The sequence below is a fragment of the Alexandromys fortis genome, unplaced genomic scaffold, assembly GCF_014885135.2.
Source record: "Alexandromys fortis isolate MF-2015 unplaced genomic scaffold, M_Fortis_MF-2015_v1.1 scaffold_62, whole genome shotgun sequence".
In the NCBI taxonomy this organism is placed as follows: Eukaryota; Metazoa; Chordata; class Mammalia; order Rodentia; family Cricetidae; genus Alexandromys; species Alexandromys fortis.
In genome coordinates, this window is record NW_026067942.1 from 7,888,163 (window position 1) to 7,912,070 (window position 23,908).

The following is a 23,908-nucleotide window of genomic DNA, read 5'->3' on the forward strand; positions in this document are numbered from 1 at the left end:
TTGAACATGTTACTTTGGTGATTAAGGTTTCTGGGACAGTTTGCCTTGTAGTATTTCCAGATGGCACTATCATAACAAAGAACCCTCAAACAACAACCCAGTCAACAAGAATGTAAAGAGTAAGGTAGATGCACATGCAGGGACCTGGGGGAACAGAGCTGCCTGCTTCTCTCTGAAGCTAGCAGTTTTTACTTCCTGAAGCAGTGACTATGAACAATGAATAAGCTGTCTAGGTGTCAGATAGATACTATTGTGGTCACCGTTATAATCCAGGGTCACTGCTAAGTCAGTGGCTACCTATATAGTTTGCAAAACATAAAGTTCTCAAATATGTTTATGTGATAGCACACAGGAAACTGGTAGAATCATGACACATTAAAACTTAAAGTCCCAATTCAGCAGTTCCTTCTAGGTCAGATACTACATGATAATACTAAAGCTACCAGAAAGCAGTTATAGTACTTTTAAATTATAGGAGAAAACCCCAAGCTGAACAAATTCTGTCTATAGTTTAATTACACTGTGCATTAGAAAACTACCTACATTATTTAGACAGCACAGACCATGTCAGAGGGATAATGCTGATGGGGCGAAAGCTGAAGGACCTTGCAATGTAAAACTTGTGAAAGAAAGCAGCTCCTACAGATAATTGCTGCATGTGAGGCTTGGGATATCTTAGTCTTCATCCTAAGAATGAATGAGACAAATTCTTTATGGATTACAAAAAGACTTCGAAACTACAATTATTTTGTAACTATTTTCTCATTTTTTCACTCCAGAAAAGTAACAAACAAAAGCAGTCAGCCACACTAAATTTAGGAAATTGTGAAATTTCACCTGTAAAGCTAACCAGCATTTATTCTTCTCATATTCTATGAAATAAAAATACAGTAAGATTAATTTGAAAGGCTTATAAAACACTGAATAAAATTTTAATAAAAGAACAAAAATAGCAAATTAAAACAAAATAAAATAATAAAAAGCACCAAATATAAGCAAAAAGGTAAATCGTTCCAGAACATTCTATGTAAAATATTTAAGACACAACAACCACGCCTACTCCCGTCTCTGCTATGGGAAAGTGTGGGATATGTAGGCTGCGGCAGCCTCAGTGAGTGTGACAGGTGAAGGCTTGACAGTGGAGTGAGAAGCTACGGGGCTGAGAGAAAGCGCAGGCCCTTAATCTCCAGAGCACGCTCCCTGGACCCTGCAGGACGCTTCTGCTTACTTCAGGACTGAGGACTGCGGTGCTGTCGCTAGGGACATCATCTTCATAGCCTTTGTTGTGAAAGCTCTCTGCCTCATGCCCTGTGCTTCCTTCGCTGGGGCACTTGTTGAAAGAGCAGCATGGGCTGTTGCTGCAGCGGGAAATCTCACACTTGCCATCCCCGATCTCAGAGGGTGTGCATGAGAGGTGAGGCGAACCGCTGTCATCTTGGTAAGGTGGTGGCTGCAGCTCATCCAATGGAGGTGTCCTTCTCATCCTCTGAATGCAGTTTCCTACCAAGGACAAGAGTGTGGTCACTGTTTGCGATCACTGTCAGTATACAGGAATGGAAAATAACTTTAAAAAGTAAAGCAAAAGCTCAACAGCACAGCTGTTAAGATCCTAAACGACTTTTCTCTTTCCTCGGACCAGGCACAGCAATAAAGTCATTTTCCTCTCACCCATAGGATCAGGAACATTAAAGCCATTCACTGTTATAAACCACACAGACAAAAATGACCCAAACTGTCTGTTTACTCGATCCTCTCTCCAGACATTTCTAATGCCATGTGTACGTCACCAATTTCCTTGTAATTGGTAACCTGTCAAGAGGCCATACAAGTATTGTGGGTAAAACATAAGAACTCTGTTACTTTCTCAGTTATGGGGATGAATTCCAGTCAACATTCATCTTAGCATTTTTCCACATCTAATTGGTTTTAGAGACTAAAGGAACCACGTTCAGTCCCTGCTTGCCATCTCTGAGTCTACCCGAGTGCCCAGGTTTCCTGGCCCACAGGAAGAATCGCTTCCAGCAATGATGTGAAGCCACATCTCCACCTTCTCTTAAATTATCTTTTAAAACTTTTGCTTCACTAATCTGTCTCACCCTGCAATGGAGAGTAAACATATCTATAAATGGTTGGGATGAAGGAGGGATAAGGGATTCACATATAATATAAAATTTTAAAAAAACCTAATAAACTTTGTTTTAAAAATATAGCAACTTTTCATTTTCTTTCTAAGAAATTAAACACTTCTAACTCTATCTATCTTCTAATAATGGTTATTGAGCACTCCACACTCTAAGTCTAGATGCTCTGGTGCATGCATACACTGTCATCATACACATAGACCAGGAGGGAGGTCATAAAACTGTATGGACTGTAGACATGTTGGCTCTGCTTACAATTTAAGTAGACAAGACTACGTAGATAGATCCAGAATTCAGTGTTGAATATTAAAGTTAAACAATGCTCCTACAAAAGAAACTCTGAAAAAGATAGTTTAAGATAAAATTACTGTAGGGGTCAGTTAAAAAACTCAATACAGCTCTTTCTTAAATTTTACATAAAAATTAAAGGCCTCATTAAAAAAAACCAAAGCTCTCATTCAAATGAAAAATATTAATTCCTTAATTTATAAATTTACATAGTTGATCAAAGGCCCTAACTTTAAATAAAACATCCTACCTTCTGAGTCTAGTACAAACTTTAAAAAGTATCAAAATGATGCACCTGAAGCTATGCAAGAGGACGTATTAATAACTGAGACAAGACACCTCTGCCATCACAGAGTCCACACATGGAGCCCTGTCCTCCCAGCAGTCCCTGCCAGTGGGCACAAGGGCAGGGTTTAGCTTGGATCCCAGGAATGCTTTGGCTTTCCTGATAAAAACGGGGACACCCAATTGGCATCTCTGTCCTTCCTTCTACTTGAGGTTCAGTGGCCACCATGGGACTGAGAAGTCACAAGCATGAGAATAAAATGTGAAGATAGAGAAAGAAAAACAAAAAACAAATGCTTTTGTCATATGATAGGGCATCTCTTGGGTATATTCCCAAGAGTGGTATTGCTGGGTCCAGGGGTAGGTTGATTGCGAATTTCCTGAGAAACCGAAACACTGATTTCCAAACTGGTTGCACAAGATTGCATACCCACCAGCAATGGATGAGGGTACCCCTTTCTCCACAGCCTCTCCAACAAAGGCTATCATTGGTGTTTTTGATTTTAGCCATTCTGACAGGTGTAAGATGATATCTCAAAGTTGTTCTGATTTGCATTTCCCTGATCGCTAAGGAGGTTGAGCATGACCTTAAGTGTCTTTTGGCCATTCTTCTTTTGAGAATTCTCTGTTCAGTAGGAGAGGAAGGAGGGAGAACATGAGCAAGGATGTCAGGACCACGAGGGGTGCACCCACCCACTGAGACAGTGGGGCTGATCTATTGGGAGCTCACCAAGGCCAGCTGGACTGAGAATGAAAAAGCATGGGATAAAACCGGACTCTCTGATCATGGCGAACAATGAGGGCTGAAGAGAAGCCAAGGACAATGGCACGGGGTTTTGATCCTACTTCATGTTCTGGCTTGGTGGGAGCCTAGCCAGTTTCGATGTTCACCTTCCTAGACATGGACGGAGGGGGGAGGACCTTGGACTTTCCACAGGGCAGGGAACCCTGACTGCTCTTTGGACTGGAGAGGGAGGGGGAGAGGAGTGGGGGGAGGGGGAGAAGGGTGGGAGGAGGGGGAGGGAAATGGGAGGCTGGGAGGAGGCGGAAACTTTTTTTTTCCTTTCTCAATAAAAAAAAATTAAAAAAATTAAAAAAAAAACTAAAAAAAAAGAAGAACAAAAAACAAAGCAAGCAATAACAGCACCCCCCAAAACAAACAAACCCCAAAGCACACAATAAAAAAGAAACACAGAAAAGTCGGGGTATCAGAAATTTGCCCCCAACTTTGATGACCAAGGAAGACAAAACACGAAGGTAAACACGATAGCTTCATTTTCTGTAGATAGCTACAAATGCAGCCTCAGCTGTCAGTTTAACTCATTAAACGACACTTTCCTCTCCTCATTCTTGTACTTCATCTATCAATTGGTTAAATTATATAATACCTTTATAGCCGCTGACATATAGTAAATCAAGAATTCCCCAGGTTTAAGTGCAATTTTAGAATATGTGTGGCAACTTCAAGAAAATAAAACAAAAAATAAATAAAAGGGATAGAAACAGAAAATAAAAAAGATAAAATAATAAACAGAAAAATAAATTTAAAAACATGTATAGATCAGAAAACTTTAACAAATGAAAATATAATTCATTAAAAAACAGAAATAAAATTGATAAATTATTAGAACAGACTAGTTAGAAAAACTGGAAATGTAAGCTATTAGTGTCAGGACTTCAACTCCTACAGGCATTCACACTGCAGGACAAAGTGTGTACTGCACTGACAGACAACGGGAAGGAGAAGACTGGGGAGGGTGTGCAGAGAGTGGAGCACACAAGGCCGCTTGGCTGAGAAAGCCCTGATCATGGTGCTGAAGCGCAGAGGAGCAACATTCATCTGCATGGTGGATGATGAGCGTCCACCGGAGTCCATGTAGAGGGTCGTCTACAAATGGGAAATAAAATAAACAGAGCATGGAGCCAGAGGAGAAAGCCTGTGTACAGCCTGACGATCAAAGAGCAGAACTCCCAGGTTAATGTAACCAGCTCTTTTATGTAAGATAAAGGAGTTAGGATATGGAAAGGGGAAAGGCTAGAGGTGACTAGTATGAGCTGAATAATAATTAGGGAGAAACGCATATATATCGTCCCAGCTAGTTTTATGTTGACTTGACATAAGCTAGAGTCATTTGGGAGGAGAAAGTTTCAACGGAGAAAAACAGCCCAATTAGACTGGTCTGTGGGCAAGCCTGTGTGCATTTTCTTGATGGAGTACTGATGTGTGAGAGGACATAGCAAGCTTGTGTTGGTGGTCTTGGGTGCTATAAGAAAGCAGGCTGAGCAGGCCAGGAGGTAGAACTCCTCAATGACCTCCACATCAGCTCCTGTGTCCAGGCTCCTGCCTGGCTTGAGTTCCTGTCCTGACTTCCCTAGATGATAGAGGACATCATCCAGCTGTAAGATGAAATAAACCTTTTCCTCCCCAAGCTGCTCTTGATCATGGTACTTTATCACAACAATAGAAACCCTAATTAAGACATGTACTCAGTTAACACAGTATATGCTTACATACACAGCCATGCAACAAACATTTTAAGGTTTTCCACTGAGATATGAGAAAGTCACTGTCCAGCAGCAGTGAACCCAGTGCCTACATCTTGGCTTTTACCTCAGAACGCAGGAATGACACAAGGTACCAGCTTCACTAATTCTACTCAACAGTGCACTGGAGGGCCTTCCTAGTCAATGCAGTAAGGCAGGTTAAAGAAGCTAGAAAATAATTGTAAATAAATAAAACTGTCAACTCTTTCAGGTAACTATCATGACACAAAACAAACAAACAAAAAAACAAGAGAAAAGCAGGGATAGAGAGGATTTGTTACAGTAAGTAAATTCAACAAGGCCTCAGTGTAAGAGGTCAGTAAGGAAAAAGGCAACTGAATTTCTACATACATGCAAAGGAAAATTGGAAAGTAAAATTTTAAAGCAATCCCATATTTAATAACACCAGAAAACATCAAACATTTAAAAACAAACCTAAGGAATTGTATTGGTGTTATTTTTCCAATCATTGAGTTTATAACTAGAATGTGTTCTTTCAACAACGGGTGGACTCCAAACTTCAAATTTCTTAGCAGCGGCTAACCTGAGTTAGGAGGAGTTAGTTACAAACAGGCAAAGCTTCATTTCTTCAGCAAGGCATCCCAAAAGAGAACAGAAACTTGAGAATTACATGTTTAGTAAATGCTTTCACTAGTTTTGCCACCGCAAGAAGTAATAGATTTGAAAAGCATAGCAAAAAATTAAAATAAAAAGAAAGAAGAGCCATGGCGGATTATCATAAACTTAATTAGATGATCTCAACTACAGTTGCCACTCCAGATGGAAGCTCCTTCTTGAGAAAATTGAGACGTCCTGGCATTTGATACGCTGTACTAGCTAGCAAGTGCTTTTCCTTCACAACAACACAAAGATAACAAAAATTAACAGGTTGTTCCACTTGGCAAGACCACCTACACCTCTACTGTCCCGCTTCAATTAGAATATTCTTTCTCCATGCATCCTCCACTCCACAGAGATTCTGAATGTGTGAACACCTCACACTCATCATGTAGATGACGGCAAAACATTAGATAGGAGAAGCAGAAGAGCCACAGATGGAGTACATTAATGCCTGTGCTTGGCAGAACTCAGCACCAAATCTTATAAAACAATGTGCTTGTCAGTAAAGTCTACAAGGTCAGAGAGATGCAGTGGAGTATTCCTCCGGCAGAGAGGATTTACTGAACCTCATCTGTCCCTGTCTTTCAGAGGACAACCAAACATCCTGCCAGCCTCTGTTTTGAAAGTAGAGTAATACACATTTGAACATACCACTATGGCACAGTCATAAAGGAAACTAGAAGGCCACTAGCTTTGAATAGAGCCCAAAGCAGGATAAATCTGTCGAGACGCCAGAGGGGAGAGTGGAGTAAGTCTATGTTTGACCCTTGCAACCTAGACAACCAAGACGCCATGGTACAGCAAGTATCACTGGAGAATCCTGATGGCAGAACTGCAGTAAAAGCTATTAGTTTAAAATCACCTTTTCACTTTTTGCACCTTTGAATGAATTTTACTGGAATAAAGTTTGGATTATTTTTATACTCTGTCTTAAAACTCTAATTCGTTGGTCAGTTTTCTTGATGGTCTGAAAAAATTCCTGACTCAGATCATCCTTCATACATAAAAAAGCTAATAACCAGACATGGCGGCACATAACTTTAATCTCAGCACTCAGGAGGCAGAGGCAGGTGGATCTCCATGAATTTGAGGTCAGCCTGGTCTACATAGTGAGTTCCAGGCCAGTCAGGGATACACGGTGAGAATATGTCTTGAAAAGAAGAAAGGAGAAGGGAGGAGGGAGGTATAATGGTCTGTCCTGTCCCTTTAAGAGAAAAGACCCGCCCACTCCCTCTCCCATCTGCCCAGGCAAGTGGATCTTCCTTCCATTTCCAGCCTGAGCTTCTTCTTCTACTGTCTCTCACCCAAAGAGGTAGCTTCTCCTCTCCTCTCCCCCATCTCTGTTTCTTTCTTCCTGCCTCTCTCTCCTTGACCCCCTTCTCCCTCCTTCTTCCCTTTCCCCTCCATACCCCACTAAATAAATATCCAACCTCACTATGCATGGCATGCCTGTCTTTGTCTCTCACTAGCCAGGGCTCCTCATGGGATGGGCTGATCCACCGAGGTCTCTTACCTGCTGCGTGGTTGCCTGGATTCTGCTGCCCCTCATGGCCCACTGCTGTCCCTCAGGGAACTGCAGTGTTTTATTTTTACCATTACATTGGAGCTCCATGTTCCCTTCCACTCACAGGCAGGCCAGCTGAGGACACATGGAGCCCTGGGCTTGGGAACAGGGTTTCTTTATAACAGCCCTGTGTTCTATCTGCCTGAACACTGACCTCTACACACAATCAGCTTAACTGAACTGCCCCTAACCAGAGCCTTCAAAGCTACGGTTGAGCCCTTTGCTGACATTCATCTCTGGTTACTCCTCCAGCGCTAGCACTGCACATGCTGAGCAGTGCATTTGCTTTGGGGCCCGGGGTCCCTCAGATTTCTATTTCTCTTTTCTTTAGAACCACTCATAAGTGGTCCCTGCTGTGAGAGACAACCTGGAGCAGCCTCTAAGCCTCTCTGGCTCTGAGTCACCTGGACTGGGGCCAGTCAGGCTTCATCAACATCCTACCTGTAGAGAAAAGATGTTTTCCTATAGGTCTTGTGGTGTTGTTCACTGTTTTCATATTTTTAGAAATGGAATATAAAACTCAAACTATCAGCCACCCACCTGTGAACACTCTGCAGGTGGCCTGTGGCTATGCTCTTCCTCACATTATCTCTGCCACTGCTTCCGCTCAGATCTGCAAGGCAGCTGTTTTCAACTCCAGCCTTTGCTCCCTGCTGCAGCTTGTGGCGTGGCAGCTAGGCAACAGGGTGGATCATGCCTCCAGGTCTCTCTTTTATTATATTTAAAACTTCTGCAACTCAAAAAATGTGGCTTCTCCATACAATACATGACCGCTGCCATTTTGACTGAGGTCAGGTGACCTCACTGCCATCTTAACTGATGGCCAGGTCAGGTGACCAAGTCCCACCATCTTTAATAAGATATGTCCTGCCTGGTCCCCTGACTTACTTATGTTTTTGTTTCTAAATTTCCTGGTGTTGACTCTGTTACATGTGTGTTTTGCGCAGTGGTATGCCTTTGGTAGGGCCTACCAAGAACATCCACTTTACATAATTTCTGCTCAATCTGTGTGTGTATGTGTGTGTACACAAACATGTAACTTAAATGCACCTATGTTTACTGTTAAAATTTTATAATTGTCTGTTCACTGTATCTCATTCCAGACTACAGTAAGTCTCATGTTTTAAACTGGTATGTCTTGTAAATCTCTTACAAAAATACATATATTTAGTTCAACCCTGCTTTAAAATATATTAAATTGTTCTCTACTATTGTCAGTTCTGCCATTAACCTTCTATTGCAAGCAGCATTTACTTCTTTCTGTCTTTTGATGAGTGTAAATCTTACCCATTGAGAGCCAGTACAGTCAAGCTCAGACCCAGCTCTCCAGGCAAATTCTATACTGTAGTTATAACTCATCTATACCTGCTAAACATTCCTCAGCTGCTCAGAGATCTGGGGCATATGACATTTAAATATTTAATTATTAAAACTTTTCATACAAAAAGAGACAGATTGGCTCCTAGCAGCAGCACTCTACTTCTTCCAAAGAAGACAGAAGACAAATGGGCACAGAACAATGTCCATCCTCAATTTGTTTCAACTGTGAAGCACTGACCACTGGACAAAACTGCCACCAAACAGTGCACAGAATCACTAGAATCGACAGCCTAGCTGCTCAGGTCAAGTTAGGTTTGTCTTCCTACAGATTTCTTAGCCCACAGGATATTCTAGAACATGGCAGGACCTGTGTTAAACAGCAAAAGGCAAATAAGACCCTTAACGACCATGGAGGACCCTGAGAAGTAGCTCTAGGTGCCAATCAAGTAAGTTCTCTGTCGTTTTTAATCAATAACGCAAATAAATGTGGGTCTCTGTCTCTGTCTCCTTTCACCGCCTGAGGAAGGTTAATATTCAGGAGGATGCCTATATGTTTTTCTTTGGGTTCACCTTTTTATTTAGCTTCTCTAGGATCATGAATTATAGGCCCAATGTCTTTTATTTATGGCTAGAAACCAAATATGAGTGAGAACATCCCATGTTCTTCTTTTTGTGTCTGGCTTACCTCACTCAGGATAGTGTTTTCTATTTCCATCCATTTTCATGCAAAATTCAAGAAGTCATTGTTTTTTACTGCTGAATAGTACTCTAATATGTATATATTCCATACTTTCTTCATCCATTCTTCAATTGAAGGGCATCTAGGTTGTTTCCAGGTTCTGGCTATTACAAACAATGCTGCTATAAACATAGTAGAGCATATACTTTTGTTGTGTGATAAGGCCTCTCTTGGGTATATTCCCAAGAGTGGTATTGCTGGGTCCATGGGTAGGTTGATCCCGAATTTCCTGAGAAACCTCCACACTGCTTTCCAAAGTGGTTGCACAAGTTTGCATTCCCACCAGCAATGGATGAGTGTACCCCTGTCTCCACATCCTCTCCAGCAAAGGCTATCATTGGTGTTTTTTATTTTAGCCATTCTGACAGGTGTAAGATGGTATCTTAAAGTTGTCTTGATTTGCATTTCCCTGATGGCAAAGGAAGCTGAGCATGACCTTAAGTGTCTTTTGGCCATTTGAACTTCTTCTATTGAGAATTCTCTGTTCAGCTCAGTGCCCTATTTTATAATTGGGTTGATTAGCCTTTTACGGTCTAGTTTCTTGAGTTCTTTATATATTTTGGAGATCAGATTTTTGTCAGTTGCGGGGTTAGTGAAGATCTCTCCCAGTCAGTGGGTTGCCTTTTTGTCTTAGTGACAGTGTCTTTGCTTTACAGAAGCTTCTCAGTCTCAGGAGGTCCCATTTATTCAATGATGCCCTTAGTGACTGTGCTGCTGGGGTTATACGTAGGAAGTGGTCTCCTGTGCCCATGTGTTGTAGAGTACTTCCCACTTTCTCTTCTATCAGGTTCAGTGTGTTCGGAGAAAGAGACAGAGACCCACATTGGAGCACCGGACTGAAATCTCAAGGTCCAAATCAGGAGCAGATGAAGAGAGAGCACGAGCAAGGAACTCAGGACCGCGAGGGGTGCACCCACACACTGAGACAATGGGGATGTTCTATCGGGAACTCACCAAGGCCAGCTGGCCTGGGTCTGAAAAAGCATGGGATAAAACCGGACTCACTGAACATAGCGGACAATGAGGACTACTGAGAACTCAAGAACAATGGCAATGGTTTTTTTTTTGTTTTTCGAGACAGGGTTTCTCTGTGGCTTTGGAGCCTGTCCTGGAACTAGCTCTGTAGACCAGGCTGGTCTCGAACTCACAGAGATCCGCCTGCCTCTGCCTCCCGAGTGCTGGGATTAAAGGCGTGTGCCACCACCGCCCGGCAATGGGTTTTTGATCCTACTGCACTTACTGGCTTTGTGGGAGCCTAGGCAGTTTGGATGCTCACCTTACTAGACCTGGATGAAGGTGGGTGGTCCTTGGGCTTCCCACAGGGCAGGGAACCCTGATTGCTCTTTGGGCTGATGAGGGACCAGTACTTGATCGGGGGAGGGGGAGGGAAATGGGAGGCAGTGGCGGGGAGGAGGCAGAAATCTTTAATAAATAAATTTATAAAAATAAAGAAAAAAAATAACTCAAATAAAATTTTATCCTTCTCAAATATCTTTGATGCAGTTTGATTGCTGAGAGACTTTGTCAGTTTAAAAGGACAGCCTCACCAAAAATATTTCAGCAAAATACAAATGCAAGTTATTAAGGCATGTAGCTGCAAGTTATAAATGTGTGAAGACAAGGGCATGCTATCAAATTTCTCTCTAACATTTCCTTTTATAATCTTAAAAATAATACTTTTCATTGTGCAAAAACATCTGTCTCAGTAATTCTGACATAAATATGCTAAAACTTATGTTTTCACAAACCCAAAAAATTCTTGAGTTCAAGGGCGCCGCATTGAAGAATCCCTTAAACAAGTCAGATATACCCCTCTCAATTCTCTGGTCCTAATGTTTTTTTTTTCCCTAAACGTAACTTTGTCCTCTGTTCTGCCAATACTTTAAACAGGTGTAAGAGACACCAGACATTTCCATACCATAAACAACTGGGGAAGAGCAAAGAGACCAGCTACCCTAGGATGTGACCAGCACCCAGATTTCTCAGGTTACCCCACAAGACGATGCCCACAAATAAGCAGGAAGCAGTCTTGAGAATCCACCATCCCAATTCCTTTAACCTGTTGCACCTAACCTCCTGACTTTTTATTATAAAAAAAAGAGATGGGACAGTAATGGTCTGTTTTGTTCCTTTAAGAGATAAGCCCTGCCCACTCCCTCCACCATCCTGCCCAGGCAAGTGGATTTTCCTTTCGCTTCCAGTCTGATCTCCTTCTTTTTCTGTCTCTCTCCCAAAGAGGTAGTTTCTCCTCTCCTCTCCCCCTCTCTGTTTCTCTTTCTCTCTGCTTCTCTCTCTCCTCTTCCCCCTTCTCCCTCCCTCTCCTTTTCCCCTTTCCCCTCCATAACCCACTAAATAAATATCCATCCTCACTCTTCATGGCATGCCTATCCATCTTTGCCTCTCACCTGCCGTGGCTCCTCGTGGAATGGGCTGACCCACTGAGGTCTCTCCCCTGGGACCTGCTGCCCCTTGTGGCCCACTGCCCACTGCCCCCCACTCAGGGAACTGCACCATTTTATTTTTACCATTACAGGAGGAGAAAAAGAAAGAGGAGGAGGAGAAGCAGCAGCTAATGTATCCTTACTCGCTCAACAAGACATCTCTTTGAGTGGAAAAAAAATTCAATTCACTACCTCACTTCTTTGAAACAAGACAAAGATCCCTTGCCCTCACCACTTACTGAGGAAGAACACAGGGTGCAGAATTTGGGTCAGAGAGAGACAGACCAGGCAGCAGTGACCTAATGTTTCTAGTAAAAGGCAGGCAGCATGTCCTCACTCACCTGTGAGGTGGAGGTGTCAGCTACCTTGTCACCAGGAGCAGGTGCAGGTGGGTGCTGGGTGACACTTTTTTTATACTCACAGCCTCAGCAGGAATAACTGTGACTAGTCAACCAAGGGTGAGAGAACAACCATGGTAATGATATCTATGCCAACACCAATGGGAGCAGAATGCTCTGGAATTACAGTCCTTCACAGACTTGACCCTCAAAGATAACGGAGAAATTAGACCTTAGTGGTAGAATTTGTAACCATCCATTTGGTTTTCAACTTTGGTCAAAGTAAGAATGGTTTTCATTTCTGGAGTCAAGGGTCTGACTGAGTGTAAGGACTAAAAAGGAGTTCAGGGATAAGGTAAGACTGGAGCATCACTGGAATGGCTCTAGGGCCTGAACAAATTTACAAACCCAACGACTCACACCACAAGTGTGCACCAAATAGGAACACTTCTAAAACTGACCCAATACAGCAAGACAAATACAAAGTTTCCAAATGTGTAACACTTCTCTTTCTCTGCTTTGATTTTTTTTAAAAGATTTATTTATTGGTTATATACAGCATGTTTTCCTGCACACAAGAAGAGGGCATCAGATCTCATTACAGATGGTTGTGAGCCACCATGTGGTTGCCGGGAATTGAACTCAGGACCTCTGGAAAAGCAGTCAGTGCTCTTCACCTCTGAGCCACTTTTCCAGCCCTCTGCTTTGATTTTTTAATGAGTAACTGTTTTATTGTTGAGTTTTCTATTGATTCCAGAAATAACATCTAAGGACTTCAACACTAAGTCCAATGTGACCGTTCGCCCACTCCAATACTTAACCTGGTCATGGTACTTCTCAGCCAAAAAACAATTCCCTAGGGATCATTATCATATACTCTTCAGGATCTAATTCAAATTTCATATACACTCATCTTGATTATAATATTTATTATGATGATTGTTTACTGTGTCCCAAAAAAAGCATTTTGAAGAAAGGTATCCTGTGACTAAGTGCAGTTTAATACATTTGGCTAAGGCCACATATTCATTTCATTCTATGCTATATTAAAAACACATTCTTAATTATATATGTGTAAAATGCCTCATCTTATTGAAGTCACTGTAATCAGTTGGAAGCCTTCCCAAAATCAAGGTAAAAGAAATCTTTGGGAAAAAAAAGGAAGAAATCTTTGAGCTAAAAACATCTAGGGATGTATTGAGAAGACATCCGAGTTGGTCAGGTGCTTGCTGTGCAAGCATGAGGACCTGAGCTTGCCTCTTAAGGCTCACACTGAGAAGGGTCTGCCATGGCGATGCATGCTTATAGCCCCAGTGTTGAAGAGATGGAAACTGGAGAACCTGGAGTTCCTTGATAAGAATTGATTGATAAGACCCAGACCAGTAAGAAACTTTGTCTCAAAAAAAAATAGCACCCGAGGGTCCACAGGAACACATAATCATACACATGCATGCACCTGTCCTCACATAAACATGCACACATAAATATGTATACATCTAGGGAAATCTGAAAACTACATTTTACCATCTTCAGATAACACAAAGACAACTCAATATCAATAGTGGTATCATTTCTTTATTTTATTCAACTGGAATGAAACTGGCAAATTCTTTCCTAAATTTAAGGGAGGATTGTTGGAAAATTAAAACTGTAAATTTCATTCAATTTTTGTCAGCTACACTAATGTATCAATTATCATTTCATCTTTACTCAAATTTATCCTGAAGAATATACAATAAATGATTAATAAAATCAAGGAATTTCTGTTTTTTGTCCAAGAAGGAAAAGTGGTACTGGATTCACCTCCAGCTATATACAACTATAAAACTGGATTAAATGGGGGCTATAGAAATATACCAGTGGTTAAAAGCATTGGCTGTCTTGCAAAGGACCCAGGTTTGAGTCTCAGCATCCACATGGTTGCTCACAACTGTTTCTAACTCCATTTGCAGGTGATCCAATGTTCTCTCCTGTCCCTGCAGGCACCAGGCATGATGAGTGGTACATAGGCACACAAGCAGGCAAAAATTCCCATGAATATAATATAAAGAAACAGGGTAAGATGCATAAATCAACTATTTTAAAGCAAGAAACAATATGCAGCAAACTGAGAATAGGCCAAAACTTTGCTCTGGGCATCCTAATACTTTAAATCCGGGAGGGCAAACACTTGCTGTGCTCAAGTGGCAGGGGGCTCTGGGACAGAAAGGGTTCGGAGCTGATGGGCAAGACACTGAAAGGGACCTTAGCATTCTGTGAGGATGACCAAGAGCCCTTGCCCTATTACTGTGTGTGAAGCTGGACTCAAGGCTCCCCATGGAGCAGGTTTTACCACAGAAAGAATCAGAGCCAATCAGTACTGCAGGCTTCAGAGCTTCTTCCAGGGACTGCCAACTAAGCATGCCAGTGAGTTAGAGTCTCTGCGTCTAAAATGTGTGTGCTGACTAGTTTTCTTTTTATTAACTTGCTATAAGCTAGAGTCATCTGAGAGGGAGCCTCAGTTGAAAAAAAATGCCTCCATAAAATTGGCCCATAGGCAAGATTGTAGGGCATTTTCTTCACTGATGATTGGATGTGAAAAGGCCCAGTTCACTGTAGGAGGTGCTACTACCCCCCCCCAAACAGGTCGTTCTGGATGGGGTAAGAAACCAGGCTGAATCATGGGGAGCAAGCCAGGAAGCAGCACTTCTTCATGGGCTCCATTTCAGATCCTGCCTCCAGATTTCTGCCCTCTTGCTCTGAATTTCTCCAGTACAGGATCACGGTCTGAGAGTTGTGAGCTGAAATGAAACCTTTCCTTTCCAAGTTGCTTTTGGTCGTGATGTTGATCAGAGTGACAGAAATACTAACCAAGACAACATGTTTTCCTGAGATACAAGTTATGGAAAATAGAATCCAGCTCCTTCAGTGAGTTTTGATAAATGCCTGCAGCTGAGTAACCACTATCACATTGTAGACAGAGATAAATCCATATCCCTGCCTACTCCTGGTCATTCCTTTGTCTCCAAAAAAATCCATCCCCATGCCAACTTCTTTTCACAATTTCTAAGCCTTTTCTAGAATGTCACAGAAGCAGAACCACTCTGAATAGCTGTAACTGACTTCTTTCCCTGTCATAAATGCTGCTTCTACAACCCAACCACATTTGTTCCATTTATAAACTTTAATTGAGTAGTATTCCATTGTAGGAAGCCCACAACTATTCTATTTAAATACTTCCCAAGTGGCTGTACCACTCTGCCTTCAAACCAGCCACATGTAAAAGCGTCACCTAATTCCTTTCTTCGTTGATGCTGGCACTGGCAATATGCTAAGCTTTGCTCCTTCCAACTTGTTCTATGATGGCACCTCAGTGGTTTGACTGTACACTTCCCTGTGTGACTAGTGGCTTGAGCATCTTCCCTGTGCTAACTGTCCATTCATAAGTCTTCTCTGATGATGCATCTGCCAAATCTGGCACATCTTAAAGAGAAGTTGATGACTTCTCATTACTGATGAGGAAGAAATCTTTTTGTTTGTTTGTTTGAGACAGGGTTTCTTCATGTAGCGTTGGAACCAGTCCTGGGCCTTACTCTGAAGACCAGGCTGGCCTCAAACTCACAGAAATTCAGAGAGGTGAGTGTCTGGGTTCCGGGTTGGAGCACTCTGCTCATTAGACACTAGCCCTGGAAGGCACATGCTGTGCCCCACCCCTACCCACCAAACCCCAGAGACACCAAAGTAGCCTCCCCACATGCGCAGCCATTCCCTGACAGCATCTGTGACCACAGGAGCCTTGGCCCAGACTGCACCTGAAGAGCATCTGTGAACACTGGAGTCTTAGACCTGACTGCACCTGGAGAGAGCCTTGGCCCCACCTACACCTAGGGGAAGCCCGAGAACCATATCAGCATCCACTAGACCAGCCTGCACCCAGAGAAAGAGCAACCACCTAAGCCATAGGTCCAACCAGCACCCACTGGAGGGAGATGGGCAGATGGCAGTGTAAGAACACAGTCAACAATAGAGCAACATGGCGCCACCAGAACCCAGTGGTCCTACAACAGGAAGAGCTGAACTTCCCAACCTATAGGAAGCAGAAGAAAATGATCTTAAATGTAACTTTATGAAGATGATAGGAACCCTTAAAGAAAAAGCAAAAAAAAAAAAATTCCTTAAAAAATGGAGGAAAAGACAAACAAGAAATTGAAAAAAAAAATCAATAAATCTCTTAAAGAAACCCAAGAAAAACAAACAGGTGAAGCAAACAGTTCAAAACTTGAAAATTGAAAAAGAATCAATAAACACAAACTGAAGTAATTCTGGAAATGAAAAATCTGGGTAAATGAACAGGAACTACAGATGCAAGCATAATCAACAAATTATAAGAGATGGAAGAGAGAATCTCAGGAGTTGAAGATATGATAGAGGAAACAGATTCATAGGGCAAAGAAAATGTTTATTTCAACAAATCCTTAACACAACATCCAAGAAATCTGGGACATCATGGAAAGACCAAACCTAAGAATAATAGGAATAGAAGGAGAAGAACTCCAGCTTAAAGGCACAGAAAATATATTCAACAAAATCATAGGAGAAAAATTTCCCAACCTAAGGAAGACTATGCCTGTGAAGGTACAAGAAGCTTACAGAATATCAAACAGAGTGGGCCAGAATAAAAAGGCCCCTTGCCATATAATAATCAAAATACTAAGTATACAGAATAAAGAAAGAATTTTAAGAGCAGAAAAGGAAAAGGTCAAGTAATGTATAAAGGCATAACCACTAAAATTATACCCCACTTCTCAATGGAAACTCTGAAAGCCAGAAGGTCCTGGATGGACGTGCTGCAGACACTAAGTCACCATGTATGCAAGCCCAGGCTACAATGGCCAGCAAAGCTTTCAATCACCATTAGACAGAGAAAACAAGATATTCCATGACAAAACCAGATTTAAATAATACCCTTCCACAAATCCAGCCTTAAAGAAAGTACTAGAAGAAAAACTCTAACCCAAGAAAGTTAGCTGCACCCACGAAAACACAGGCAACAGATAACTTCACACCTCATACCAGTAAAGAAGGGAAACACACAAACACTACCACTGAAAAATAACAGGAATAAACAATCACTGGTCATTAATATCTCTTAGTATCAATGGACTCAATTCACCTATAAAAAGACAGAGACTAAGAGAATGAATATGAAAATGGGATCAGGATCCATCTTTCTGCTGTATACAAGAAACACACTTCAGCCTCAAAGACAGACATTATCTCAGAGCAAAGGGTTGAGAAAATATTTTCCAATCAAATGGAACTAAGGAACAAGCAGATGTAGCCATCTTAATATCTAACAAAATAGATTTCAAACTATAATCAGTCAAAAGAGATGGAGAGAGAAACTTCATACTCATCACAGAAAAAATTCATCAATATGAAGTTTCAATTCTGAACATCTATATCCCAAACACAAGAGCACCTTCTTATGTAAAAGAAACACTACTAAAGCTTAAATTACAAGGCTGGGGAGATAGCTCAGCAGTTAAGAGCATTGCCTGCTCTTCCAAAGGTCCCGAGTTCAATTCCCAGCAACCACATGGTGGCTCACAACCATCTGTAATGAGACTTGGTGCCCTCTTCTGGCCTGCACTGTATACAAAATAAATAAATAAAAAAGCAAGCAAACAAACAAACACCTTAAATTACACATCAAACCCCACACACTAATAGTAGCAGACTTCAATACCCCACTCTCACCAATGGAGAGGTCTGCCAGGCAGAAACTTAACAGAGAAATAAGAGAACTAACAGATGTCGTGGCTCAAATGAACTTAATAGACAACTATAGAAGATTTCACTCAAACACAAAAGAACATACTTTCTTCTCAACATCTCCTGGAGACTCATGTAAAAGTGACCACAAAGCAAACCTCCATAGATACAAAAACAACTGGAATAATCTCCTGTATCTTATCAGATCACCATGACTTAAAGTTAGAATTCAACAACAACACTAATTGTGGAAAGCCTACAAACTCATGAAAATTGAACAATGCGCAACTGAATCAATCACCCCTGGGTCAAGAAAGAAATAAGAAAGAAATTAAAGACTTCCTAGAATCTAATGAAAATGAACTCAAAACATACCCAACCTATGGGACATCATGAAAGCAGTCCTAAGAGGAAAGTTCATAGCACTAAGTGCCTATAAAATGAAAATGGAGAAATCTCATACTTAATAGCACACCTGAAAGCTCTGGAACAAAAAGAAGCAGACTCACCTAACAAGAGTAGATGACAGGAAATAATTAAATTGAGGGCTAAAATAAATAAAATAGAAACAAAGAAAACAATACAAAGAATCAATGAAACAAAGAGTTGGTTCTTCAGGAAAAATCAACAAGATAGACAAACCCTTACTTAAACTAACCAAAAGGGAGAGAGAATACCCAAATAAACAAAATCAGAAATAAAAAGGAGGACATAACTACAGACATAGAGGAAATTCAGAGAATTATTAGGTCATACTTTGACAACCTGTATTCCACAAAATTGGAAAATCGAAAAGTAATGAATAATTTTCTGGATAGGAACCACATCCAAAACTAAATCAAGACCAGATAAACAATTTAAGTAGACATATAACCCTGAAGGAAATAGAAGCAGTCATCAAAAGTCTCCCAACCATAAAAACCTCAGGGCCCAATGGTTTCCATGCAGAAATCTACCAGAAATTCAAAGAAGAGCTAAAACCTATACTCCTCAAATTGTTCTACAAAATAGAAACAAAAAGAACATTGCCAAACTCTTTTTATGAGGATAAAGTTACCATAATACCCAAACCACACAAAGACTCAACTAAGAAAGAGAATTAGAGACCAATATCCCTTATGAACATTGATGCAAAAATACTCAATAAATACTGGCAAACCAAATCCAAAAACACATCAAAATATCACCCACCATAATCAAGTTGGCTTTATCCCAGAGATGCAGGGATGATTCAACATATGAAAATCTGTCAATGTAATATAACACATAAATAAACTGAAGGAAAAAAGAACCATATAATCATCTCACTAGGTACTGAAAAAGCCTTTGACAAAATCCAACAACCCTTCATGATAAGGGTCTTGGAGAGATCAGGGACACAAGGAACATATCTTAACATAATAAAAGCAATATACAGCAATCCGAAAGTCCACATCTAACTAAATGGAGAGAAACTCAAAATGATTTCACTAAAATCAGGAACAAGACAAGGCTGTCCACTTTCTCCAAATCTATTCAATGTTGTACTTGAAGTTCTAGCTAAAGCAATAAGACAATAAAAGGAGATCGAAGTGATACAAATTGGAAAGGAAGAAGTCAAACTTTCGCTATTTGCAGATGATAAGATAGTATACATAAGTGACCCCAAAAGTTCTACCAAGAAACTCCTACAACTGATAAATAGTTTCAGTAATGTGGCAGGATACAAGATCAACTAAAAACACATCAGTAGCCCTCCTGTATACAAATGATAAAAGTACTAAGAAAGAAATCAGAGAAACAGCCACAAATAACAAAATATCTTGGGGTAATGCTCACCAAAGAAGTGAAAGACTTATATGACAAGAACATTAAGTCTTTGAAGAAAGAAACTGAAGACGATATCAGAAAGTGGAGAGATCTCCCATGTTCTTGTATAGGTAGGATCAACATAATAAAAGTGGCAATCTTATCAAAGGCAATCTATAGATCCAATACAATCCCCATCAAAATTCCAACACAATTCTTCACAGACCTCAAAAGAACAATATACAACTTCATATGGAAAAACAAAAAGCCCAAGATAACCAAAACAATCCAGCACAAGAAAGGCACCTCCAGAGGCATCACCATCCCTGACTTCAAGTTCTACTACTATAGAGTTATAGGAATGAAAATAGCTTGTTATTGGCATAAAAACAGATATATAGACAAATGGAATCGAGTTGAAGTCCCCGGTATTAATGCACACACCTATGAACACCTGATTTTTTTGACAAAAAAGTTAAAATTATACAATGGCAAAACGAAAGCATCTTCAACAAATGGTGCTGGCATGACTGGACAGCGACATGTAGAAGAATGCAAATAGGTCCATATCTATCGCCATGCACAAAACTCAAGTCCAAATGGATCAAAGACCTCAACATAAATCTAGCCACACTGAACCTCATTGAAGAGAAAGAGGGAAGTAGCCTTGAACACAATGGCACAGGAGACCACTTACTAAACATAACACCAGTAGCACAGACACTGGGAGCAAAAATTAATAAATGGGACCTCCTGAAACTAAGAAGCTTCTGTAAGGCAAAGGACACAGTCAATAAGACAAAACAGCAGCCTACCGAATAGGAAAAGATCTTCACTAACCCCACATAGGACAGAGGACTGATCTCCAAAATATATAAAGACCTCAAGAAATTAGACATTAAAATGCCACATAATCCAATCAAAAAATGGGGTACAGATCTAACAGAATTCTCAACAGAAGAATTGCAAATGGCTGAAAGACACTTAAGGAATTGCTCAACATCCTTAGAAATGACTTTGAGATACCATCTGTATCTGTCAGGATGGCTAAGATCAGAAAACATCAATGAGAGCTTATCTTGGAGAGGATATGAAGTAAGGGGAACACATCTCCATTGCTGGTGGGAGTGTAAACTTGTATAGCCACTATAGAAATCAGTATGCAGTTTCTCAGATAATTAGGAATTGACCTACCTCAAGACCCAGCAAAACCACTCTTGGGCATATATCCAAAAGATGCACACTCATACCACAAGGACATTTGCTCAACTGTGTTCCTACCATCATTATTCATAATAGCCAGAACCTGGAAACAAACTAGATGCCCCTCAACCGAAGAATGGGTAAAGAAAATGTGGTACATTTACCCAATGGAGTACTATTCAGGTTAAAAAAAAAAAAAAAACCCAACAACAACATCTTGAAATCTGCATGCAAATAGATGGAACTAGAAAAAAAAAAAACATCCTGAGTGAGGTAACCCAGACTCCGATAGACAAACATAGTATGTACTCACTCATAAGTGGATACTAGATGTAAAGCAAAGGATGACCAGCCTATTGTCCATGACACCAGAGAAGCTAGCTAACAGGGAGAACCCTAAGAGAGACATAAATGGATCCCCCTAGGAAATTAGACAAGATCTCTTGAGAAAATTGGGAGTGTGGAGTGGGGGAGAAGATGGGGAAAGACAGAGAGGGAGAGCAAAGAAAGAGATATCTTGATTGAGAGAGGGATAGCAAGAAACCTGACACGAGGGAAATTCTCAGAAATTCATAAGAATGACCCCAGCTAAGACCCAAAGCAATAGTAGAGAGGGTGCCTGAATTGGCCTTCCCCTGTAATCAGATTGATGACTATCTTAATTTTCATCATAGAACCTTCATTCCACAACTGATGCAGAGATTCATAGCTAAGCACTGGGCTGAGTTTCCAGAGACTAGTTAGTACAAGAGAGGGAGGAACAATTATATGAGCAAAGGGGTCATGACCATAATGGGAATACCCATAGAAACAGCTGACCTGAGTTAGTGGGCGCTCATTGACTCTGGACTGAGAGTGGGGAAACCTGCAGAGGACCAAACTAGGCCCATTGAATGTGGGTGACAGTTGTGTGGCTTGGACAGTCTGTGGGGCCACTGACAGTGGGACCAGGATTTATCCTTGAGTGCTTGAATTGGCATTTTCAAGCCCATGCTTTTTTGAGGGATACCTTGCTAGCTTAGAAATAAAGGGGAGGGCCTTGGTTCTGCCTCAAAGTGATGTGTCAGATTTTGTTGACTCCCCTTGGGAAGCCTTACCCTCTCTGAGGAGTATATGGGGGGCTAGGGCTGGGAGAGCAGGAGGAGGGGAGGGAGTGGGAACTGGAATAGGTATGCAAAATATGAAGATTGTTTAAAAATAAGTTTATTATTAATAAAAAGAAGCTCCTTACTGTTATTCCATCTATATGAAAGGTGAGGAAGGGGAACATATACAAAGACAGAAAACAAACTGCCAGTCTGGGTAGTGGTTCTGATACCAAACATGTTTTTTACTAGAAGTGCACTTTTGTGTGAATGACTACTAGTGATTGCTAAGAATATCCCGATGATTGCACCGTTCTCTAAGAATACTAAAAGCAAATGAGTGAGTCTCATGACATGATAACTGCACTTCAAAAGTCTCTTAGGATATATATGTCTATTTGTGTCAGGGTCTGAGGGGAGGAAACAACACAATATTTTCACAACAGAGTCTCAACGTAATAATGAAACACAAGCTAGTATCAGGCAATATACAGTAAGATAGAATCTTGCAGTAACAAAGCTTAAAAATTGTTCAATCAAGGGGAGAAACCCAATGGAAAGGAAATTATATTTAAAAACACTATACAGTATTGAAAAATAAATCCATCATGTAGGTACTACTTACATACAGATTCAAATCCCATATGAACGTGGAACAGACTTTGGGTATTGTTAAGTCTCTATAAAGGAGGCACCAAGGAGAGGTAGAAGAAAGGCACTGTCTCCTGGGGGTGATTTCTCTGATAGACTCTCCAGAACTCGGACCACAGTCCTCTGGGAGCAGCCTAACACAAACCTCTAACATTGTGACACACAATTTGTCTAACATGAACAGACAGTGTAAGATAGGGCCAAACCATGTAAAAGCTGTGAAAGTAATATCAACCATGCACCCATACTACCTGAGCATTTATTATTGTGTATGCATTTGTGTGTGTGTGTGTGTGTGTGTGCTTGTGCATGTGTGCATGCCATGGTACTCATGTAAACCTCAGAGGGCAACTTTTGACAGTCAGTTCTCTCCTTCCCTTGGTTCTAGGGACCAAACTGAGGTTTCCAGATTGTTTGGCCAGCACCTTTACCTGCTAAGCAACCTTGCTGGATCTAGCAAAGCATTTTAATTTGCAGCTTTTACTGTGGTTTTACCTCATAATCAATATTCATCATGACCCAATATTATTTAAAGGTTTAGCTAAGTATAAAATGCCCAATCAAAAATATTTCTATATAATAACAATAGTAATAACAACAACAATTATTATTTGATGGAGGAAGGTCATTGGTTAATTAAAGAAACTGCTTGCCCTGATAGGTTAGAACATAGGCAGGTGGAGTAAACAGAACAGAATGCTGGGAGGAAGAGGAAGTGAGCTCAGAGATGCCATGCTCCCCTCTCCCCGGCAGACGCGATAGCTCTGCTCTCTGAGGCACACACGATGAAGCTCAGACCCAGGATGGACGTAGGCTAGAATCTTTCCCGGTAAGACTGATGCTACACAGATTATTAGAGATGGGTTGATCAGGATGTCAGAATTGGCCAGTAAGGGCTGGAGCTAGTGGGCCAAGCAGTGTTTAAAAGAATACAGTTTCCGTCTGATTATTTCGGGGCATAAGCTAGCCAGGCGACCAGGAGCTGGGGACGCAGCCCCGCCGCTCATATTACTACAATTATTATTCTCAGGCTTAAGGAATGAATGCCCAGTACTCTTGAGGCATTCAGATAAATGAAAGATAGAAGAACTAATAGAGTAATAGTATTTATATGTACTACTTTTACCATGTGTGAGGTTTTTTTTT

The 23,908-nt window shown here is 41.0% G+C and overlaps 1 protein-coding gene across 3 annotated transcripts in view; it reads right to left on the minus strand.

The window, feature by feature from the left end:
- Nucleotides 1–23,908, minus strand: part of Syt14 (synaptotagmin 14) — a 162,762-nt gene that overhangs the window by 52,528 nt on the left and 86,326 nt on the right. For all 3 annotated transcript variants that reach the window (XM_050148240.1, XM_050148239.1, XM_050148238.1), the window contains one exon: nucleotides 1,229–1,500. In XM_050148240.1, the coding sequence (XP_050004197.1) occupies nucleotides 1,229–1,500 (272 nt within the window). The remainder of the gene's footprint in view (nucleotides 1–1,228; nucleotides 1,501–23,908) is intronic.